We start from the raw sequence: 21,308 nt of genomic DNA on the forward strand, positions 1-21,308 counted from the left end.
ACAGCTTTCGGAGGGTATAGAGATATCTATATTTTTGAAATACTAAACACCAACAATGTCGGGTTTTGAAATTGTATGTCGGGTTGTGTGGAGTCCTAACACGGCAAACAAACATAGATATTAGGATAGATAAGGGGGGCTATATATGTCTAACATGGCAAACAAACGTGCCCTACTAGTATTGTTTTGCTTGCTTTTGCATAATTAGAGGATAATATTAAATAATAGGTCGAGCCAATTAAAAATTATGTAGAAGTTGTAGCACTCGTAGGGTACATTTGTATACTTCTATTTCATCAAAATTGAAAGTCAATGCTCCTCCTGTCTCCAAATCACTATAAGAAAAGCTTATGTGGAACGCTGATGCACTATCACTTTTCATACTTTGAACAATTAATTAATAGTATCATTCTTCGAATTTTCCCTCACATAAGATAATTTAGAAAGTTAGAATTTGTTTTATCATTTAAAAATATAAACGCATTAAAAGAGAAATTAGACTAAGTCAACAAGGGAATTTTCCAAATGTGAAAGCGATCGTGCATGCTGAGAAATTAGGTCTACGCGTTTTATTCTTTTAGTCTTGGGAATCGCGAGTCTCTCTGTTTCCTATTACTATATCAAATTTAATTCCTTTGCTTTACATCCAAACAAGTTTTAAACAAGTCTGTGCAAGGACTAGAATAGTGCCTCAATTATACAAATAAAAAAGAAATAGATACTTCATCAACTTTTCCAAATAAAAAGGACTACATTAAGAGATTGATACTTTCCATATTATGAAGTTATTTCGTTAATATATGTGAAAAAAATTCATTCTCAGGTTTTACATGTTCACTCTCATTTGTTCACTTAATCCTGCTTCATCAAAATAATTTATTAGATATGTCCAAGATTATATTGTAAATTTTAATTTCATGAACCTAACATGACATATTATGTAATCCAACCGTCCACAAAAAAATAGAAAAAAGTTGTAAATGAAATGGTTTTAATGCATAATTGATAAAGTAAAATAAGGAGGAAAAATGTGGTGGAAATAGTTTTAGTGGATTGTGAGGTCCATATATTTAGAATGATGTGTATGGTTAGTATATTTGTTTAAAAGATTCTATTTTTTAAAATTAGTCTAATTTTGATGGATGACTCAAAATAATAAAATTGGTGCGTGTGGTTTTTGGATGGAGGAAGTATAATCTAGCTATGGAATCTCCTAATTAATTGAATGGCCCCATAAAATATATTTATACATGTACAATATAGATGAACTATTTATACAATTATAGAGGTAAGTGATGACAGAGCAATAGAGCATGATGTATTACGTTTCACTTGTCAACTACTATGTGACCAAAATACAATATTTAATCTGTGTTAGCTAGTTTGTGTTAATTTAATAATGCGCAAATATACCGGAATAAGTCAACTCGTTTGTGCACAAATATGACATCGATTTTAAGGCAAGAAATTAAAAACCAGCAACCTTGTCCAAGAACAAGATGGAACCTTCATTTGTTTGCTTTAGTCAAAAGAATAAATGCTTGTAAATTAAAAAAAAAAGGTAAAGGTTATAGTTAGATATTTTGCTAGCAAATTTTTTACGTATTCGCTTTTTTGCTTTTCTCTGAGGGTCCCTATTTTAGATTCATAAGTCAACATGTGGTGCGAATGGATTCTTTTTTGTAGTGGCAATTTATGGATTATTTACTCTTGTCATTTTTTTTATCACATCGTGAGAATGTAATCAATAAAGAAATGAAAATGATATGATTCTTTTTTAGTCTTTTATTTCCCCATCATTGGTTTATTATGCGATTTCTCAACTAAGATGTAGGGGAAGAGGTAAGATTAACTTGTTTTTGGGAAAGCGAACATATTCCATTATTTACTAAGAGAACAAATTCCATTTTATGGAACAAATAGTGATGGGATGGGTTATTTGTTGAAAAACTTGCTGAACTAAAATTCAACCTCAAAATAGTACTGTATTGAGTTGTGCAGTTCTTCAAGAATCTCAAGTTATTTTTAAATTGAACCATTTATTAAGAGTAAAAAAATTCATTAGTCCAAACCAAACACTCTGTCCGGAAATATATGAATGGTGTCCAGAAAAATAGAAATAAAAATAAAAAGAAAAATAAAAATAAAAATAATATAGAGGAATGCGGGAAAGAGGGTTAAAATAGGAAATAGTTGGCAGTGGCAAACACGTTAACAAAAATAGACAATGGGGTGTTTGTCGTGTAGTTAGGTGGGTCACTGATATCGCCAAACAAATTCAGGCAAGAGAATTACTACTTCATCAACCAATCTCTAGAGAGAGAGGCAGCATCCGCATCTCCTTCAGTTCTACACATTTTCCATCCCGCTTCCGCCCTTTTCACACCCAGGACCCCCTTCTCTCTGCGCAAGTGCGAGAGAGAGAGAGAGAAGTTTCTTCCTTGCTGCGCAAAACAATTTCTACTTTTCCATCTTTGTTGTTATCTACTTTCCCCGGTTCCATTATTAGCCCCTTTTGTCCGATTGTTTGCTTGCATCCATACTTTCCTCCACTCCTTTTCAAGGATTTTTCATAATCCTTTTCCTCACTGCTCTCTTTTAGGTATGGGAAATTGCTTTGGTTCCTCTGCAAGAGTTGATGCCACTCTCAGCTCCACTTCTGGTAATTTTCCTTCTCCTTTTTTTGTTGAGGCGAAGATAATTTGAATTATCGATTTTGAGACTGCAGTTTCGATTCCGACGATCCTGATTTCATTTTATTAGAAACTGTGTGGATCTTGTTTGAACTCGATGTGCGGTTACAATTTTTAAAAATTAACCTAATTAAGTTGAATTTTATGGTTTCAGGTTTATGTTATTTGTGAATTTGGCTCTTATTTGTGGTTATAGCTAAAGTTTTTTGTTCCTTTAGTTTCAATTATTATTACTTGAAGAAGCATTAATTATTTGTAATCTCTTCAATATAGAAATATGCTGTTTCTTTTTTTTTTTGTATACTGGTAACTTGGGCATTAGGGCAAGTGAAAAACTGATTTCCATTCTGAGATAATTCTTGTTATCTGTAATTATTAGCAGCCTTTTCTATTTAGGTAGATGTCTACGATTTCTGGTTATTTTCTACATACCCAACTGATATTTGTTTGTCAAGGACTCAAAACTTCTTCTCTTCATAACCCTTATTAGTAACTATTGTTTCTCTGTATACTTAGAATACAATGACATGCTTGAAAAATAACAATGATCTTAAATATGGAGATTCGTGTTAACATAGATGAATGCATTGATAGAAACTTTTAATCATGTTTACTGTCAGTTGACTCTGTATATAAAGCACTAGATTAACTCAAATCTCTAGTTTCTCCGAATACTGAATTCATATATTGGATAAGTCACTTCAATCCTGTTTGTGCTGTTAATAATTGAGAATTTGTAAGATATGTAGTTGGCATGGGTATTGGGTAATGATCTCGCTTAAGTTTTCCTTTAAATTATCTCCAGAAGCATCGAGATTTGCCTGCAAAAACAGCAACTCATCAGCACCATCCAACATAAGCATTCCCTCGTACAGTGCTAAAAGCAGTGCAGAAAGCCTCCCCACTCCGAGATCAGAAGCTGAGATTCTCTCATCCCCTCATGTGAAGGCGTTCTTGTTTAACGAGTTAAAGAATGCTACACGAAACTTCCGACCTGACAGTCTTCTTGGAGAGGGAGGATTCGGCTATGTCTTCAAAGGATGGATCGACGAGCATACTCTTACTGCTGCCAGGCCTGGATCAGGGTTGGTCATTGCTGTGAAGAAGTTAAAGCCCGAAGGGTTCCAAGGCCACAAAGAGTGGCTGGTAAGTGTCTTCTACTACACTGCTTAGTTAAATTATCTTTTCAAGGTTCTGAGAGACTGGCTGTGGTTTTCAGACGGAAGTTAATTACCTGGGTCAACTTCGCCATCCAAACCTAGTTAAACTTATTGGCTACTGCTCGGATGGTGACAATCGGCTATTGGTCTACGAGTTCATGCCAAAAGGAAGCCTAGAGAATCATTTGTTCAGAAGTATGCATTATCTTTGTTAAGCCTGTCCTATAAATATTACTTATAGTCTGTGTTTTCGTGTTATGGGGTGGGATCTTTCGTTAATTCAGTTCTAACTGCTTTTGTGTCCCTTTTACAGGAGGGCCTCAACCTCTATCTTGGGCTACTAGAATCAAGGTGGCTATAGGTGCTGCCAGAGGCCTTTCTTTCTTGCATGAAGCTGAAGAGCAAGTCATATACAGAGATTTTAAAGCATCGAATATCCTTCTAGACGGGGTATGAACCCAACTAGTTACACTGCTAACCTTGTTAATAAGCCATCCATTATCTTTTTTCATTGACAACTTCATTTGGGGATGCAGGAATTCAATTCGAAGCTGTCCGATTTCGGTTTGGCAAAAGCTGGCCCAACTGGTGATAGGACCCATGTGTCAACTCAAGTTATGGGTACACATGGATATGCTGCACCTGAGTATGTTGCCACAGGTGAAACAGCTAAAACACATCATGCTCGTTTTTCTTTGATAACGTGCTTATCTTTTCCTTTGAAGATCCACAAAAGCATCTATGGTCCATGTTCTAACAAAACGCTTGTCGTTCTTGGTCTATGAGCAGGTCGGTTGACAGCAAAGAGTGATGTTTACAGCTTTGGGGTTGTTATGCTCGAGCTGCTATCTGGGCGTCGTGCCGTTGACAAAATGAAGGTAGGTGTCGAGCAAAACCTAGTGGATTGGGCAAAGCCATACATGGGCGACAAGAGAAAACTGTTCCGCATAATGGACATCAAACTGGAGGGGCAATACCCTCAGAAAGCAGCCTTCACTGCTGCTACCATTGCTGTGCAATGCCTGAGCCACGAGGCGAAGCAGAGGCCTCGTATGGCGGAGGTCTTGGCCAAACTGGAAGAGCTCCAAGCGCCCAAGTGCACAGTCAGACACTTGAAGACAGACAATCAGCAAGGTGAACACGTACCCATTTTGCAGTCGAAGCACCATTCGCCTATGAATATGACGCCATTGGCATCTCCGGTGCCGGCACACCGGAGATCGCCCCGTGTAAGATGAGGCGGGTTGCTAGTTGTTGTATGCTTATCATATGATATTACCTTAATATTCATCTGTAAATTTTCCACTTAGGATCACATTTTCGTGTTTGTATTGTTGGTGGATTGTGGCTTATGAGTGAAATCTAATATCTGTATTATTTTTTTGGGAGGGAAATTCAATATGAATTGAATCCGAGATCTCTCCTTTTCACATCAAAGAAGCCCATTTCTTTAGTAGTAGGTGTTACCGTGTGTGTGTGTGGATGGGTATATGAATTGTGTCGTCTTAAGCTCTTTATTTCCGTTATTCTCACAAACCACAATTGTATTCAACCTCCCCATCCCCCAACACACACAAAAACAACAAAAACAAATAACAATAATATTACTAGTCTATGGATTTAGTTAATTCAAAATTAATACACGAGGAGATTAAGCATACCAACTAATCAGTTATGAGTTAGATTTGTTGGATTGATAGTATGATTATTCATGATTGTATTTGGATTGTTCTATTTTTAGTTTAGAATCTTAGATTGCTGCGCGAGGTGCAGAATAAAATGAATCATTTTAAAAATTACTCCTTTATCCCATTAAAAATGAAACATTTTCATTTTTGGATTATACAATTAAAAACGAAACATTTCCTAAAATAGAATTAACTCTATCTCTACTTTTTTATGTCTTATTTTATTCTCTCTTCATTAACTCACAAAACAAAACTATATAAAATCGCGTGCTAATTTCCAAATGTTTCATATTTAATGGGAGGGTGAGAGTACAAAACAAACAATAATTTTAGTGATGGCAATTTGGGTATTTTGTATTATAAATTAGATGATGATTATATAATTATATTAATTGAATGATTAGAGTGCGTGTCGAATTTCCATATCAAGCCTAGTTAAGCCAACCAAACATTTAATTAAACTGACCTATTGTATCAAACTTGCCTTTCACTGTGACCAAACAAACACCTTCATAATGAATTACTAATCATAATAATCAATTAATGGACAATTAACCACAATCAAGTGTGAACTAATAATTAAATCCAAATAATTGATAGACTTAATCTTAAGATCGAAGGTTTAGGTAATTTGTAGTTGCATTTGGTCTGGTCGAATTGATTACCTATCGATTACCTGGAGCGGAGATATTCCCAATAAATTATCTTAGGTCATGTTTGATTGACGGGAAAGTAAAGCTATAAAGAAAAATGATTCCTGGAAAAATGAATTCCGTGAATATGATTCCCAATAACTTTACTTTCTTATATTTGGAAAATATCAAGATTTTAAAATTTATAGTATTTGATTTAAACACCAAACTAAAAATAGACTTATTATAATTATTTTATTTAGAAAGAATAATAATAATAAAAATTTTATTAAATTATTATTTAAAAATGATAATAATTATATTATTATATTTATTATTACTATGGATAGTTTAAATATGGATCATCCATCACAATATATAATAATACAACTATAATTACAGTTACATGGAGTATTATAATCATAAATGATTATAATGATGATAATAATAATAATAATAATTATATTTAAGGTAATTATAATTAAATAAATTTTATAATTTAAAATTTCACTAGGATTTTATTGATTATTTATTAATTTATAAAATAATAATTAGTATTTATTATTATATAATTACATTTTCATTATTTAATAAATTATTAATTATTATTATGATAATAAAAAATATATATAAAAATTATAATAACATAGTTATAATTATGATCATTTTAATTATGGGTATTTATTATTTTGAAATTAAGTAGTATGATTTATAATTTTAAATTATTTTAAAGCATTCTAATTAATAATAATTATAATAATATTATTATTACATTAAATATGTAAGAATCCTAAAACTGGGAAAAAGAATGCCTAAGAAAAATTAGGATTCAGAATCCTGGAAAGTTGTACTAACCTTCCTTGTTCTCGGAATTCTGATTACTTTCCCAATTTGATTAAAAACTAAAACAAACACAAGAATTTAAAATTTAAGGAATTAGATTACTTTCTGAGACATAATCCTGACAACAAAAGATGACCTTAAAGTGTTTAAATAGAGTTGAATTATGTCAAGAATCTATATTATCGTGGGGACGCTTTAACTTTAATTATGTGTGTCACTACCTAGTGTTGTGTGTGTGGGGACGCTTTAACTTTAATTAATTATCGTGGCCTTAATAATGAACTTTACCTAGTAATCAAATGTACATATGAAATTCTACACTTGGTCCCATTAGTCTTTAATTCACAAATGTAGTACTCTCTTCCATATTAAAAATAAAACATTTTTTAAAATAAAAACAACTATCATCTCTATTTTTCTCCCTCTCTTATTATACTTTCTCTTTATTAATTCATAAAATAATATTATCTAAAATTCCTAGCCAAAAATTAAATGTTTCATATTAATTGTGATGGAGAGATTACTATACAAAAGCAAAGCCTACTTTCAACTCTCAAGTACATTTAAATAGAAACGAATTTTGATGCAATAACGTGTATGAAGCTAAAAATATCCCTCTAATTCATGTGCCAATGCGCCAAAAATGCCGTTTTTTGTCGAGCACTCAATTGGGTTCAAATTTTTGAAAAGCAATCTTGTTTTAGATATATCCCAAATAGATAATAGACATGATATAGAACAGTCACAGATGGCCAAAATTTTTATAAAAACTTCGTAGCCGATTTGAAGCCAACAGAGAAAGCAAATATTGGGTGATTAGGTTGACACATGGAAACTCTCCATGAGGCTGCTTGAAATCTTGCAACTACAGAAAATGTGGCTGCACTACAAGATAACTTACCGTTAATGGAGACAAAAATTGAGACTATTATTTCTCTTCTCATGACTTTAATCATTTTGATCGGTCGAAAGTCTTTGATGAGCCCCTTCAATCTTCGGGATATACATCGTCCAGGTACGGTCGATTTCTCTAGATGACCTACTCGTGTTGGACTAAATATGTAGCCGTTAGGCAAATGCATTTAGCTAATGGTGTAATTAAATTAAATATTGTCAGGCTCCTATAAGATTTTGTTCCACTATGCTTTCTATTCAAGGAATTCATTAATTAATTTTGTAAAAGGAGATAGGTTATAGTAGCACTTTATAGCTTACTATTTTCAAATTACTACTATCATTTTCCTATGTAGAGATCTCCAAAATGAGCTCATTTCAGAAACAATTGAGTTACCGCAAGCCCTAGCTAGCTTCAAGATGTGTGCTCCAATTTCACCTTTATTTTCGGCTGATTTTCTAGCACCTAAATAATATATGTCTTTAAACCAAAGGAAAAATGAAAGAGATCTGGAATTTCACTGTATAAATCTTGAAGCACTATACTCATCTTATTGTTTTTTTGCTGGGGCTGAAGAAAGAAAGAACTTAGAAAACTCAACCAAAATTTGGACAGCCGATGCATAAATCTGGAGAATGTAGGAAAATATTGTTAAGACTACTTTTTAAGCTCAATTGCCCTATCTTCACATTTTTAAATAACAAAATCTTAAAATCCAAGAAAACTGTACAATCCATTCACACACTAGTAGCTCACAAAACCCCAGATATAGTTTGATCAACTTCAATTTTAATTTGATGATAGAATCATAATCACCACAAAGAGATCGATGCAGCAGACGTACTTACATGTGGAGGATGATTGATCAAACGAGCCCGGGAGTTCCCCCAAACACTTCACGAGAGCCAATTAAGGTCCGAGAAGTGTTTGCAGGGAACTCTAGAGGACGCATGAAATGAAATTGTTGCAACTCGTCATGTTTTCGTTGTCAATTGTAGTGTGGCTTTTAAAGAGCTCAACATATTCGTTGCTGTAAACCATGGAATATATCTCTGATCCAGAATGAACCTAGACTCCATTTCATCACCTAGAATCTTATTCAGTTATCATCTCGCCCCATTTTCACTACCTTGTTATATGTTTTTTCCCCACTATATTCCCCTTACTTTGTTTTCTCTAGTTTTTATTTAATTACTTTCTAAATCAAATATTAGAGTTATGTTTGCCCTTTATGTAGCCTTGCGTAATTGATTTTGGCAGTGCAAATTCAACCCAGAAACATTACAAACAATGCAAGTATGATTCATAATCAAAATCCAAGCCTCAATTCTCATTAAATTATGTTTTGCCTCTTTCTACAAATTCGTCCTTGCATTGCTATGTACACAAATCAGCAAATCACAATAGCTAAGCTATGTCCCATTTCTCATTTCATTATCGTGTGATTTAAATTACATCTGTAGAATCTAGAAAGAAGAACATTAATGAGAGTGGCAGTATAATCATCTATGCTTGCAAATGAATAAGAGAAAGAATTATCACTTTAATTCGATAAAACTTCCACACCCTCCCCTTTGTTATGAGGATGTTTTTAAAAGGAAAAAATAAAGTCATAATAGCATATAATGTGAAAAACTATTTACTTGCAAATTCCTAATTTAATGGAGACTATTTGCCAATTTTGATTCCTCAAATTTTATGGAGTAGTACTTTACAGTATCCGGGACCAGGAACCACTAATTAATCAATTTATTCGTCTCCAAAAAAGATATATAGAAATTAATCACACAAACTAAATAAATGTTTCCGATCCGCACAACTTCAAGAGCATCAACACGCCCAAATTCCAAAAAAAACGCCCAATTCAAAGTCAACATGAAAATATCAAATTTGCCCTAAAAATGAAAATATCGAATTTGAGTAAAAAAATGTCACACTCCCTACAAAATACTAGTAGATCTACCTTTTCCCTTTGCTAACCTTGAGAGAGAGAGTGAGAGAGACCTGATCATGCAGAGAGATGTGTCTGGGGAAGAACTGAATGTAGACGCAATTGTGGGAAACGTGAAGAATCTTGTTGGATGACGCCTGCCCTTTTATCCTAATCTCTTCACCTAAATATTAGTCTTATAATTCGATTAAGTCTTTATTTTAAGTGTGAGATAATGTGTTGGATCCCTTTTAGTGATAAATTGATAATATTGAAGGAGACTTGATTAATTAAATATAGTATAATTGATTGTGAGTTGTCAAGTAGTAGTAAGGTATACTGAGATACAGGTTTTTTCTTTTTTTTTTGTTCTAGATCACAAATAACATTCCTCGAGTGTACTGGACTTTCTTTTATTCCGCCTTTGGGAGAGACGCGACCCTCATGCATCTCCTTTTAATGAAACGCATGACGGAGATGCGTCTTTTATAGAGACGCATGAGGGACATGAGTCGTTAAATTTTTATTTTTTTCTTTATTTTTTTTGAAAGACGCATAAGCGTTTTGCGTCTTTCATTTATTTATTTATTTTATTTTATTTATTTTTAATAGTAAAATATAATAAAAATAATAAAAAAAAAATTAACGACGCATGTCCCTCATGCGTCTCTATAAAAGACGCATCTCCGTCATGCGTTTCATTAAAAGGAGACGCATGAGGGTCATGCGTCTCTCTCCCAAACCCGGAACAAAAAAAAATTTCAGTACAAACACAGAATCTAAGTTCTATTAAAAAAAAAAAACCTGAGATACTAAAGGATAACATATTATATCTGACAGCAAAAGTGATCGAGGGATTCTTCTCCATTCTGCACCTTGGCTACAATACTGACCAGATTCAATATTTTCATTGGAAATATCAGATATTGGCCATACTGGGATACCTCATATAATAAGATAATGTATTATTATTGTATTAAAATATGCACACATTTTGTTGATACTTTTTATTATTTTCAATTATTCTTAACTTTTCTTATTTTTAGTTATTCTCAAAGTATAACTCAGTAGTATAATATACTCACATTTTTATCTATTTTGATACGAATGATTTTGTATGCAAGTATTACTCTTTACAGCAATTATATTTGACTTTTCAGAAAAAAATTACTCACCTAAATAGTTATAAATTAAATAACCAAAACAAGAAAAATTGTAAAGCCTAATAAGAAACTAGTGTATACTACAGTAATTATTAACTCAAATTTGTAACAGTTTCACTTCACATGAATGATAATATTGGGAAAAACGTCGTTTTATTTTAATGATGAGCCACGAAATCAAGAGTAATGTACTACTCCCTCGTCCAACAATTAAACTCATATTTGTGGCACAAGTTAAAAAAATGTAATGAACAATGGATTAGAAAAATTAGTGGAATATAAGATTTATTTTTTTAATATTACTTTTATAATAAAATATGATTGGAGTGAATTAGTGGAATATGAGATCTACTTATCATTTATGGTAAAAGTAAAATATGACTTTTATTATGAGACAGACCAAAATAGCAAAATGTGACTCTTATTGTGGGACAATGGAAGTATTATACTTCACCAATTCTTTTATTGTATGTTGTCATTGATTATTGATATACAATAATCCCTCCGTCCCGACCTAAGCGAGACGTTTCTATTTTGTCACAAGAATTTAGGTAGTTGTGTATAGTGAATTAAATTATTAATAGTAAAATAAGAGAGATAGTAAAGTAAGAAAGAGAATGACAGAAAAAAGTAAGAGAGAGAGGATAAAGTAAGAGAGAAGATAAAGTAGGAGAGATAAGAGGATAAAATATGAGAGATGAGTGAGTTGATTGTTGCCAAAAAAAGGAAACATCTCACTTAGGTTGGGACGTACCAAAAAGGAATACGTATCACTTAGGCTGGGATGGATGGAGTATATTGTTGTGCTTAATCAACAATGTTGGTTGCATAAACAACTAAAAGTACTACAGTATTTTATAATTCCTTCGTCCCACAAGAATATACATTCTTGGTTGGATATGAGCTTTAATATATAATTAGTAAAGTAAAAGAGATGTAGAAAGAAAAATTAATTAAAGTATTAGTATTAGTGAAAAATTGGTTCCACCTTATTTGAGAGATTTAAAAATTAGAAAATGCATATTCTTATAGGATGGAGGAAGTACTGTAAACAAGTTATCTGTGCTAATTTCACTTGCTAGGATTTATTTGATATAAACCCTAGTATTAAATTTTTTTATCGGTATAGTCCAGTTTATTAGTAGAATATATATGCAATCAAACCAATGTTTTAAAAATCGGGTGGGTAAGCAAATTGACCAAGGTATCAATTCACGATTCAGACCATTGATCGAACTGCAATATTATAAAAAAAATAGTACTATCTCTTTTATTTACCTATTTTTTCTCCTTCTCTCTTACTTTATTAATTACTCATTAAAACTCGTGCCGTTCACAAATGTGACTATTTTTGTAAAAGGAGGGAGTATGTTCCAATTGGAGCGGACACATGTCGATTCATGGCTAAACCAACCGATCCAGTCTGAAATTTAAACAATGATTCAAACATTATGATAATCGATGGCTACGAGAATACTTCAGTATATTTTAGAATTAATACACATTGTCTAAGGCTCCGTTTGATACCCGAAATTGGAATTAAATTGGAATTGAACTGGAATGTTCAATTCAATTCAAAATCCTATGTTTGATAAAGTGAAGTAATTGATATGAAATTGAATTTGAATAATTTGTGCACACACACTATACACACACTATACACAAAATAAACACTCACACACACTATACACAAAATAAACACTCACACACACTTCACACAAAATACACATACTATACACACATACACAAACTTCACACACACTGCACACACTATACACAGAATGCACACAATATACACACACTGCACACATACACTTTACACAAAATACACACACTATACAAAAAAATGCACTCCACACATTGCACACTATACACACACGCCATACACAAAATAAACACACTACATACACTATACACAAAATATACATACTTGATACTACACACATTACACACACAATATACACACGACACAAATTTTACACAAATCACACATACTACGCACACTATAACCAAAATACACACACTATTCACAAACTAAAATTTCTAAGTTGAGTTCAGTTTAATCTTTTGGAAATTTTTAGTTTTTCTATTCAAATCAGAAAGAAAAATTTGTGTAGTGTGTGAAATTTGTGTAGTGTGTGAAATGTGTGTAGTGTGTGAAGTTTGTGTAGTGTGGGAAATATGTGTAGTGTGTGAAATTTGTGTAGTGGGTGTAGTTTGTGAAATGTGTGTAGTGCGAGAAATGTGTGAAATTTGTGTAGTGTGTGAAATTTGTGTAGTATGTAGTGTGTGAAATTTGTGTAATGTGTGAAGTGCATGTAGTATGTGAAACGTGTGAAGTTTGTGTGTGTAGTGTGTGAAATATGTGTAGTGTATGTGAAATGTGTGTAGTGGGTATATAGTGAAACTATCTAATTTAATGACTATTTGGAATTTCAATTTTCTACTTTTGATATGAAATTCAAATCATGGAATTAAAAAACTTAGAATTATAAGTCAATTTCAATTCTATATACTTTTTGTAATATCAAACAATGGATAGCTCCAATTCCATGTTCCCAAACATACCGTATTAGTTATTCATTTGGTTACATTTTCGTCCAAAACCTTCCCATCTTCTGGAAACTCGGGTCGACCCGGGTGCAACATATAGGAGTATGATACAAATAGTCTATTCTTGTAGTAAAGTAGAGCAAAATTTATCGTATTTTATTATATGAATTAGTCCAACAAATTAAATAAATACACGATGTAATAAATAGAGTAACTGTGATACAAATAGTATTTTAACATAGTATCAGAGTATGTTACAATAATCATTCAGTCACCCTGAAGCCCCAAATTTTGATCCATCAATTCAAATTAAACAATCAGAAACAAGTTGGAAATATACTGTGAGGCCAAAATCTTCAGGAGTCCATATACAGTTTAACGCCGCAATTTGCCAATTTGCTGCGAAACAGCCTTGAAATAGTAACAATTAACATCATAAAAAATTCAGATAAATTTTCATATTTTTCAAAATATATAACTGATAAAGAAAACAACTGCAGGCAGGCGAAATCAATCTGATACAACGTGAAGAGTTTCTATTTGTTTTTCGACATTATCACAAATTATGATGCGAAATCTCGCTGCTTTTCTCAAGATTCTATCCTTGTAGTAATTTGTTTTATATTTTAAAATTCTTACTTGAATCACATTCCCAACACAGACAAGTTATGCCGTTTCATTCTAAAGATAGCAACAAATTTGTTGCTAATTGCTATCTGTAGATTTATCAAGATCAGTACATAAACACCAACTCAATCGATACAAATCTAACATCTTGACTTCAATAATTTACCTAATCAACTCACAAAAAAAGCTTCAGCATTTTTGCATTTCCGGTCGCTAAATTATGGCTAACAATGGAAGTATTGCAATCCTTGTGTTGGCATTTTGTTTCTTTTCATTTGTCGACAACTCAACTGCTGAGGTTCCTATAGCTTAACTCATTTTTTTTTTTTTAATATATATGTTTTTTAAAATTATTACTCCATTTGCAGTGGTTAAACCATGGTGGAGGAGACCTGAGCAACAGAAGGAGTGAGATCGGAGGAATTATCAATCCCATCTCCGTTCGCTTAGGGCTGTTGAGACAGAGATGGAAATTCTTGGCCGGCTTCGACATAACCGCGACGCCGTCTGTGGCCAACGGCGTAATCTACTTCCCGTCGTGGAACGGCAATCTTTACGCCGTTAACGCCGCCAACGGAGCGCTGATATGGCAAAGGAATATAGGGCAGTTGACAGGGCTACCTCCACCGGGAACATTCGTCAACGTGACGGTGTCGCGGGCGACGCCTGTGGTGGCCGACGATCTCCTCATTGTTGGAATTTACGGCCCGGCCTACGTCATCGCTGTCACGCGCTCAGCGGGAACACTTGTCTGGTCTACTCGGCTCGATCCGGCCCCGTGGGCCTTGTTACGGCATCTGGAACGGTTTATAGAGGGTCTGAGGATTTTTATCTTAAAACCAATTAGTGATAACAAAAACAGTTTGACATTTGTATATTGTTTTCAGTTCTCTTTAAATACTAATGTGAAATTTTTATTATATATATTTATATGTTGCACTTTACGAGGAAGCATGGCAAAGATAGATGTAAAAAGTGGAAAAATATTATGGCAAACGTATACCTTACAACGGCGGTAAACTAGGAGGATACGCTGGCGCGGGTATTTGGGGCAGTAGCCTCTCCATCGACATGAGACGCGGCCTCGTGTATGCAATGGATGCAAGGACAGGGGCTATAACTTGGACATTCGAGACGGGAGCCACCGTGTATGGAGGAGCGTCGTCGAGCTACGGATGCATCTTCATCGGGCATGGATATTCAATAGGTCTCGCAAAGTTCCACCCCACTTGGACCAGCGGCAAATATCTCTTTGCATTGTGCATTCCCTAAAAAAATCAGAATTAGATTGTAAACATAAAAAGGATATAGAAGGATCAGGATATGTGTGAGGCGCGACCAAAGTTCCCCCAAACACTTCACTATGAAAGAGAACTGTTTTATTACTAGTGAAGTAGTTTGAGGAAACTTCAGTCGAAACCACACCAATCACCAATCACAATGTACTATGTTGTAGTAGTAATAATACAAAGGCTTCTTGTTGCCTATATTTATATAGACGACCTATACTAACTCCGTACCAAGAATCGGACATGTGAAGCATGATTTTTGTCCTAAATAAAATGGCAATTTCTGAACCTGGTCACAGAAGTGGGTCAAATTATATGATTCAATAATCTTTGGATTAAGTCACTTTTCAAGCTTTAATTGCTCTTACTATAATATTTTGTTCATCAAATTCAACTTCCTACACACTCTACTGATTTTACTCGTTTGATGCATGATATATTATGAATGTTAGTTAACCTAACAACATGATTAATTAATTCTTATGCAATTAAACAACATATTTCGTGTTAGATAGAGAAGTTGATAGCTGCGCGCAGTATAAGTGAGCGAACCATAATAATAAGCGACAACACTTTCGTCGATTCTTATGGACGACATTCTCAGGAAAACAAATGAAGAGAAATTATTAGTAATACATGTGACATTTCAAAATTGCCATGTGGAATACTACAATTATATATTAGCAAATTTGAATTGAAATCTTAAGTGATGAAAAAATACAAGTTTAGTAATCATTTTGAAACAAATTAAAGTTTAGTAATTTGGTTAAAATATCATAATTTAGCAATATTTTCTAAAATAAACCAAAAAACTATATAAATAAAACATTATATTACTACAAGACTTAGCTCAATAAAAGAGTAGTTTTCCCTGTAACTTGGAAAACATTAGATTCCAACCAACCAAAACAAAACAAAACAGGGGCTGTTTTTAATCAAACACATGACATTGTCCACAAAAGGAATTTAATCTTACCATGATTTAATGTACTGATAAGTTTTTTTCTCCTTAAAAATTCCAGTAAATTAGTCGTATAAGAAAGAGTGAGACTCTAGAAAAGTAGCCCACATACGAAAAAGGGTCCATCGTCCCTAGAATCAAATACTACATAGTACTAGTTTCAATTGGTATATTTTCTTATAGTCTAACATGGAATTAAACACTTGAAATAAATTTCATGTTTACACAATTAATGTTATTATACATGATGTAAAATATTTAGGCCGGGCACCAACAAAAATTGTTATAATCTACATTCTACAGTACACATGCAAACTCACCGTGCTTATAATTAAGCAAACATTTAATTCAAGCACAGTTTAACAAGGAATTTTGGCCCTTAAGATTTACATTGAAAATAAGTACTCCTATGGTAGGATGCTTCAGTTGAATTATTCTCGTATTCGACAAAGAATACAAGAATAAAGCCTTAATCAATAGTCTGGGCCAAGAATAAAGCCTAAAAGAACATGTTGGAGATGCAGAAAATCGTTCCTAGAAAGAAAATTGCTTTCAATCGGAAATACCAAATCCAGGAGGAATCACTCAAATTCTTTACATCAAAGCAGATTGTTGTGGTTTTCTTGAAATCTGACGCCTCATGATTCTAAAGCATAAGCTGGCAAAAATGGGCCTTCGCTTAAGCCTATGGCTGGTTCATTTCGATCGAAGGACTTGAGCGTGTAGTTTTAGAGATGAATCCTACGATAGGACCACTTGTCAACCATGAAAACAAGGTGAATACATTGGAGATATTGAACCTGGTTAAGAATGTAGGCTATGTTATGCCATGGAATCATTTTCACAACTGAATCTGCATAATTGATCCTATCATCCTTTTCCAACATAACTAAATCATAATGATACTCTGATTCACCAAGTGTGTGATTTGATCATAAACACATTCAGCAGCATTTGATGATTGGGAAGTGCATGGAATATATCGTAATATTATTGCCTTTTGTGATACCGAATATGGTTTACACTTCCTACAAAGAAACTCTGTTCCATATATCTCCCACTATGTGTTTACATTAACTGCATTTAACTGTAGTGTATGGGAATGCATATTTAATCAACCTATTCCAGATCATCAACCAAGCACTTTGAGCAGATGGATTGGGAACAGAGAGATGAATAGAATCACGAATGCATGTGTTGCAGCAAAGCTTAAAATAAACTAAATGAAGGTTTAGCACCTGAAATAATAACTCCCACAATCAGAGGATGTTGAAAATGAAGGCTTAGCAAGACTAAAATTGACTACGGATAAACACGCTTTTTAATGCTATTAAGTATGCTAATTTATGTGTCTAATTATACCACCAACGCTTTATAAACTGCCATTATTGTTGGTGCCCCAACTAAAATTAGGGGACACAAACAGAAGCGTTCAAAAAAAACAAAAGATTAAGATAATTGCCCTCAACTTAAGAAGACTTTCTTTTGCACCCTAAATTATGGCTATTTTTAAAAAAAAATTCAAAAGCTAGTAATTGCGTCTCAATATTTTTTGTCCTTAAAAGATAAGTATTTAGTAGTAAAAAAAAATTGTGATGGTCATCACCAGAATTAATTTGAAAAGATTATAAGCAAGAAAAAATCTACTGTAACTTACAATCAATAGCTTCAATCATTTGTGGAGCCACTTTAGTAGCATTTCTACTGAGAGAGAACCCAATATTTCACATCAACAAATAAACATTTGATAAACATGTTGACGAAATATTTCTCCGCATACCATGATTTTAATGTATAATTAAATAACACATTAATTCATCTCAAACCTCTAATTATATTCAAGTCACACACATTATTTCACTATTTCGTACTCATTGAGAGTCACCATAGAGATAATGGATATATCATGATTATCTGCTCCAAACATAGATCGATACTATATTATTAGTATGTTATTTCACAAAATTAAACATTTCACTCGTACGATCTAGTCGAATAGTGTTAACTGGGCACGTTTACAACACGCAGGTGTCCGCCAAGAAAATCAAGCGAATTTTCAAGATGTTAGTGTGTACAACAAAGATCCAATTGTCAACCACCAACCAAAAAACATAGACATTTTGGAAGAAAGTTGAACGAGATATGCTCGGAAGGCACCTCAAAGTGCACATGTATAATCCCATTCCAACTAGGTAAATCCAAAAATCTAAATATTTGGCACTCTCTAGAAGTCAAGAATTTAATTTTTGTTATTTTAATTATATAGTAAATTATTAATGTTAACGAAATTTGTATACTTTTCTTGTGTATGAATTTAACAAGGATGGACTATAAATATGCATTATATTATTGCATAGAGTGAAATAAGAAAAAAATAAAAATAAAAGTCTATGATTCATAAATACGTTCAGATGATAGATAAAAGAAAAAGTGACGTATGATTAATAAACACTTAGACATAAATCTTTGAACTCGTAAGTCAGATTTATTTATGTCAACTTTTTTGGCTTGGGAGAAAGTAAGGCTTTCATAGGAGCTGTATTTTTCAACATTTAAAAATTCAATTTTTCCCATTAGAAAACTTCAACATTGTAGGAAAAAATAGATCAAACGACTGAAGAGTACACGTTTGTACTGCACTTTCCCTAATAAAAGAAGCAAAGAACAGTGGCCAAAGCCATTAATTACTTTGTCAACTTTGAGAGAGTAAATTTTTGGTAATCCTAGTAATTATTGTTTTTAACATAATCAGCACATTAACATGATAAAAAAAAAGAATTAATTTGATTAAAGAAAATTGATGCTAAAAAGTGCAATCTCGAGTAATAATTTGCCTCAAATAATTTTTGTTGACGTTCTCTATGATATCCATGAAGGATTTCTGTTTGTTTTGCGACTTTATCACAAATTATGAGGCGAAATCTCGCTGGTTTTCTCAAGATTATATGTATCCTTGTCACTTGCATCATATTTTTTTAATATTTTTAAAATCCTTACTTCGATCACTTTCTCAATTGAAACAAGTTTTGTCGTTTCTATCTAGCAAGAAATACACTATATAAGAAAGAAAATTTTCCTGTATATTTTTCAAAATTAGTATATAGATACCAACTCAATTGGGACAATCAACTTCTTGACTTGAATATTTCTCCTAATTATTAATCAACTGCATTAATTGCAAAAAAAAAAAAAACTTCCAACATTGTAGGCCTCCAGTCGCCAAATTATGGCTAACCATGGAAGTAATGCAATTTTTGTGTTGGCATTGTTTTTCATTTCATTTGTCGACACCTCAACTGCGGAGGTTATTCTACCTAATTTTTAGATTTTATTGTCGAAGTAGTTATTAATTTGTATACTCAGTTTTTTTTTTGAAAGTGAAGCTTTGGCAAATTATTTGCAGTGGTTAACCCATGGAAGAGACATCAGCAACAAGAGGAGTGAGATTGGAGGAACTATCAATCCCATCTCCGTTCGTTTAGGGCTGTTGAGACAGAGATGGGAATTCTTGGCCGGATTCGACATAACCGCGACGCCGTCTGCGGCCAACGGTGTAGTCTACTTCCCGTCGTGGAACGGCAACCTTTACGCCGTTAACGCCGCCAATGGAGCGCTGATATGGCAACGGAATATAGGGCAGCTGACAGAGCTACCTCCGACAGGAACATACGTCAATGTCGCGGTCGACGCCTGTGGTGGCCGACGATCTCCTCATTATTGGCATCTATGGCCCGGCCTATGTTGTCGCTGTCACGCGCTCGGTAGGAACATTTGTCTGGTCTACCCGGGTCGATCCAGGCCCCTTGAGCCTTGTCACGGCGTCTGGAACAGTTTACAAAGGGTTTGTAAAATTCTAACTCCATTTTACAGATTTTCGTCTTAAAATCAATTGATGATAATAAGAATAGCTTGGAATTTGTATATTGATTTCAGATCTCCGTTTATACTGTTTTAGTGGATTCTACGTGGGGGTATCGTCTCTAGAAGTAACGTTACCGGCGGAGAGATGTTGCACTTTCCGAGGAAGCCTTGTGAAGATAGATGTAAACAGTGGAAAAATATTATGGCAAACGTATACCTTACCTGACAACGGCGGTAAACTAGGAGGATACGCTGGCGCAGGCATTTGGGGCAGCAGCCCCTCCATCGATGATACAAGCACGGTGAGTAGCACATCAAGAGAGACGGCTAAAGGGCAGGAGGAAGCGCACCGAGAGTCAGACGAGGGTGAGGAGGATGCAAGCGCTGAGGAGTCAGAGGGGTCAAGCTCAAGGGAATCGTCGCCGGAACTTCCGAAGCGGATATCAAGACGTCCGGCGAAGTTGGATGATTACGTTTAACGTTTCCTTATTAATTGTTATTGCTTAAGACTTTCATTAATATTTTTGCAAACTATTAAAATAATTGCCTTTTAGAGTCGAGCGTAATTATAAGCTCCGTTTCGGGTTTTCTTGTTGGTTCTTTCCCGGAATTGATCGAGTCGAACCAAACCTAGGGTCCTTAGATATATATAGGGGTTCTGTACATTGAAATCATTATCAATATATCAGAATTTACCTTTTTTTTATCGTCCCTTTACTTTCTCCGCAAGTTACATAAACTACAACGCGAAAACCTTAGCGGTCGGCGGCTGCTCGACGGAGGAAGACTCCGCGAACGATCCTCCCCCTCTGGTCTTCTCGTCGCCGGCGCACAGATACGGAACCTCTCCGTATCATCTGGTGTTTTCTTTGGTTCTCATACTCCCTACATCAATTTCAATGGCTTCACAGAGTTCTGCGTCCGATTGCTTGGAGATGGTTGGGATTTCAACTGCACAGCCGACGCACCCGACTGCCAGCCAACCGTCGTTGACGGCGATTATGTTACAACTG

General features: G+C 34.0%; 1 protein-coding gene and 2 pseudogenes across 3 annotated transcripts; all 3 read left to right on the forward strand.

The window, feature by feature from the left end:
* Positions 1 to 2,251: 2,251 nt before the first annotated feature.
* LOC121798114 (probable serine/threonine-protein kinase PBL3) lies at positions 2,252 to 5,306 on the forward strand. 3 transcript variants are annotated; one of them, XM_042196958.1, is made up of 7 exons: positions 2,252 to 2,496; positions 2,603 to 2,662; positions 3,499 to 3,839; positions 3,913 to 4,048; positions 4,167 to 4,303; positions 4,390 to 4,513; positions 4,643 to 5,306. In XM_042196958.1, exons 2-7 carry the CDS (start codon positions 2,605 to 2,607, stop codon positions 5,089 to 5,091), a joined length of 1,245 nt encoding a protein of 414 aa, XP_042052892.1. In that variant the 5' UTR covers positions 2,252 to 2,496; positions 2,603 to 2,604; the 3' UTR covers positions 5,092 to 5,306. The 3 variants fall into 3 exon arrangements, with proteins under 3 accessions (XP_042052892.1, XP_042052893.1, XP_042052891.1); XM_042196959.1 differs by having other exon boundaries at positions 2,252 to 2,476; XM_042196957.1 differs by having other exon boundaries at positions 2,253 to 2,662.
* A 9,098-nt stretch (positions 5,307 to 14,404) lies between these two features.
* Positions 14,405 to 15,456, forward strand: LOC121800548 (annotated as a pseudogene).
* Positions 15,457 to 19,650: 4,194 nt separating this feature from the next.
* On the forward strand, positions 19,651 to 20,996 carry LOC121798115 (annotated as a pseudogene).
* The last annotated feature ends 312 nt before the right edge of the window (positions 20,997 to 21,308 follow it).

This window comes from Salvia splendens, chromosome 4, assembly GCF_004379255.2.
Source record: "Salvia splendens isolate huo1 chromosome 4, SspV2, whole genome shotgun sequence".
Classification (NCBI taxonomy): Eukaryota; Viridiplantae; Streptophyta; class Magnoliopsida; order Lamiales; family Lamiaceae; genus Salvia; species Salvia splendens.

What these genes read in the sequence shown, in the direction of transcription:
- LOC121798114 (XM_042196958.1), top strand. Translation starts at nt 2,605, where the DNA reads ATGGGAAATTGCTTTGGTTCCTCTGCAAGAGTTGATGCCACTCTCAGC. An exon ending in AAGGCCACAAAGAGTGGCTG is followed by an intron (nt 3,840 to 3,912) that starts GTAAGTGTCTTC and finishes TGTGGTTTTCAG; the next exon opens with ACGGAAGTTAATTACCTGGG. An exon ending in AGAGAATCATTTGTTCAGAA is followed by an intron (nt 4,049 to 4,166) that starts GTATGCATTATC and finishes TCCCTTTTACAG; the next exon opens with GAGGGCCTCAACCTCTATCT.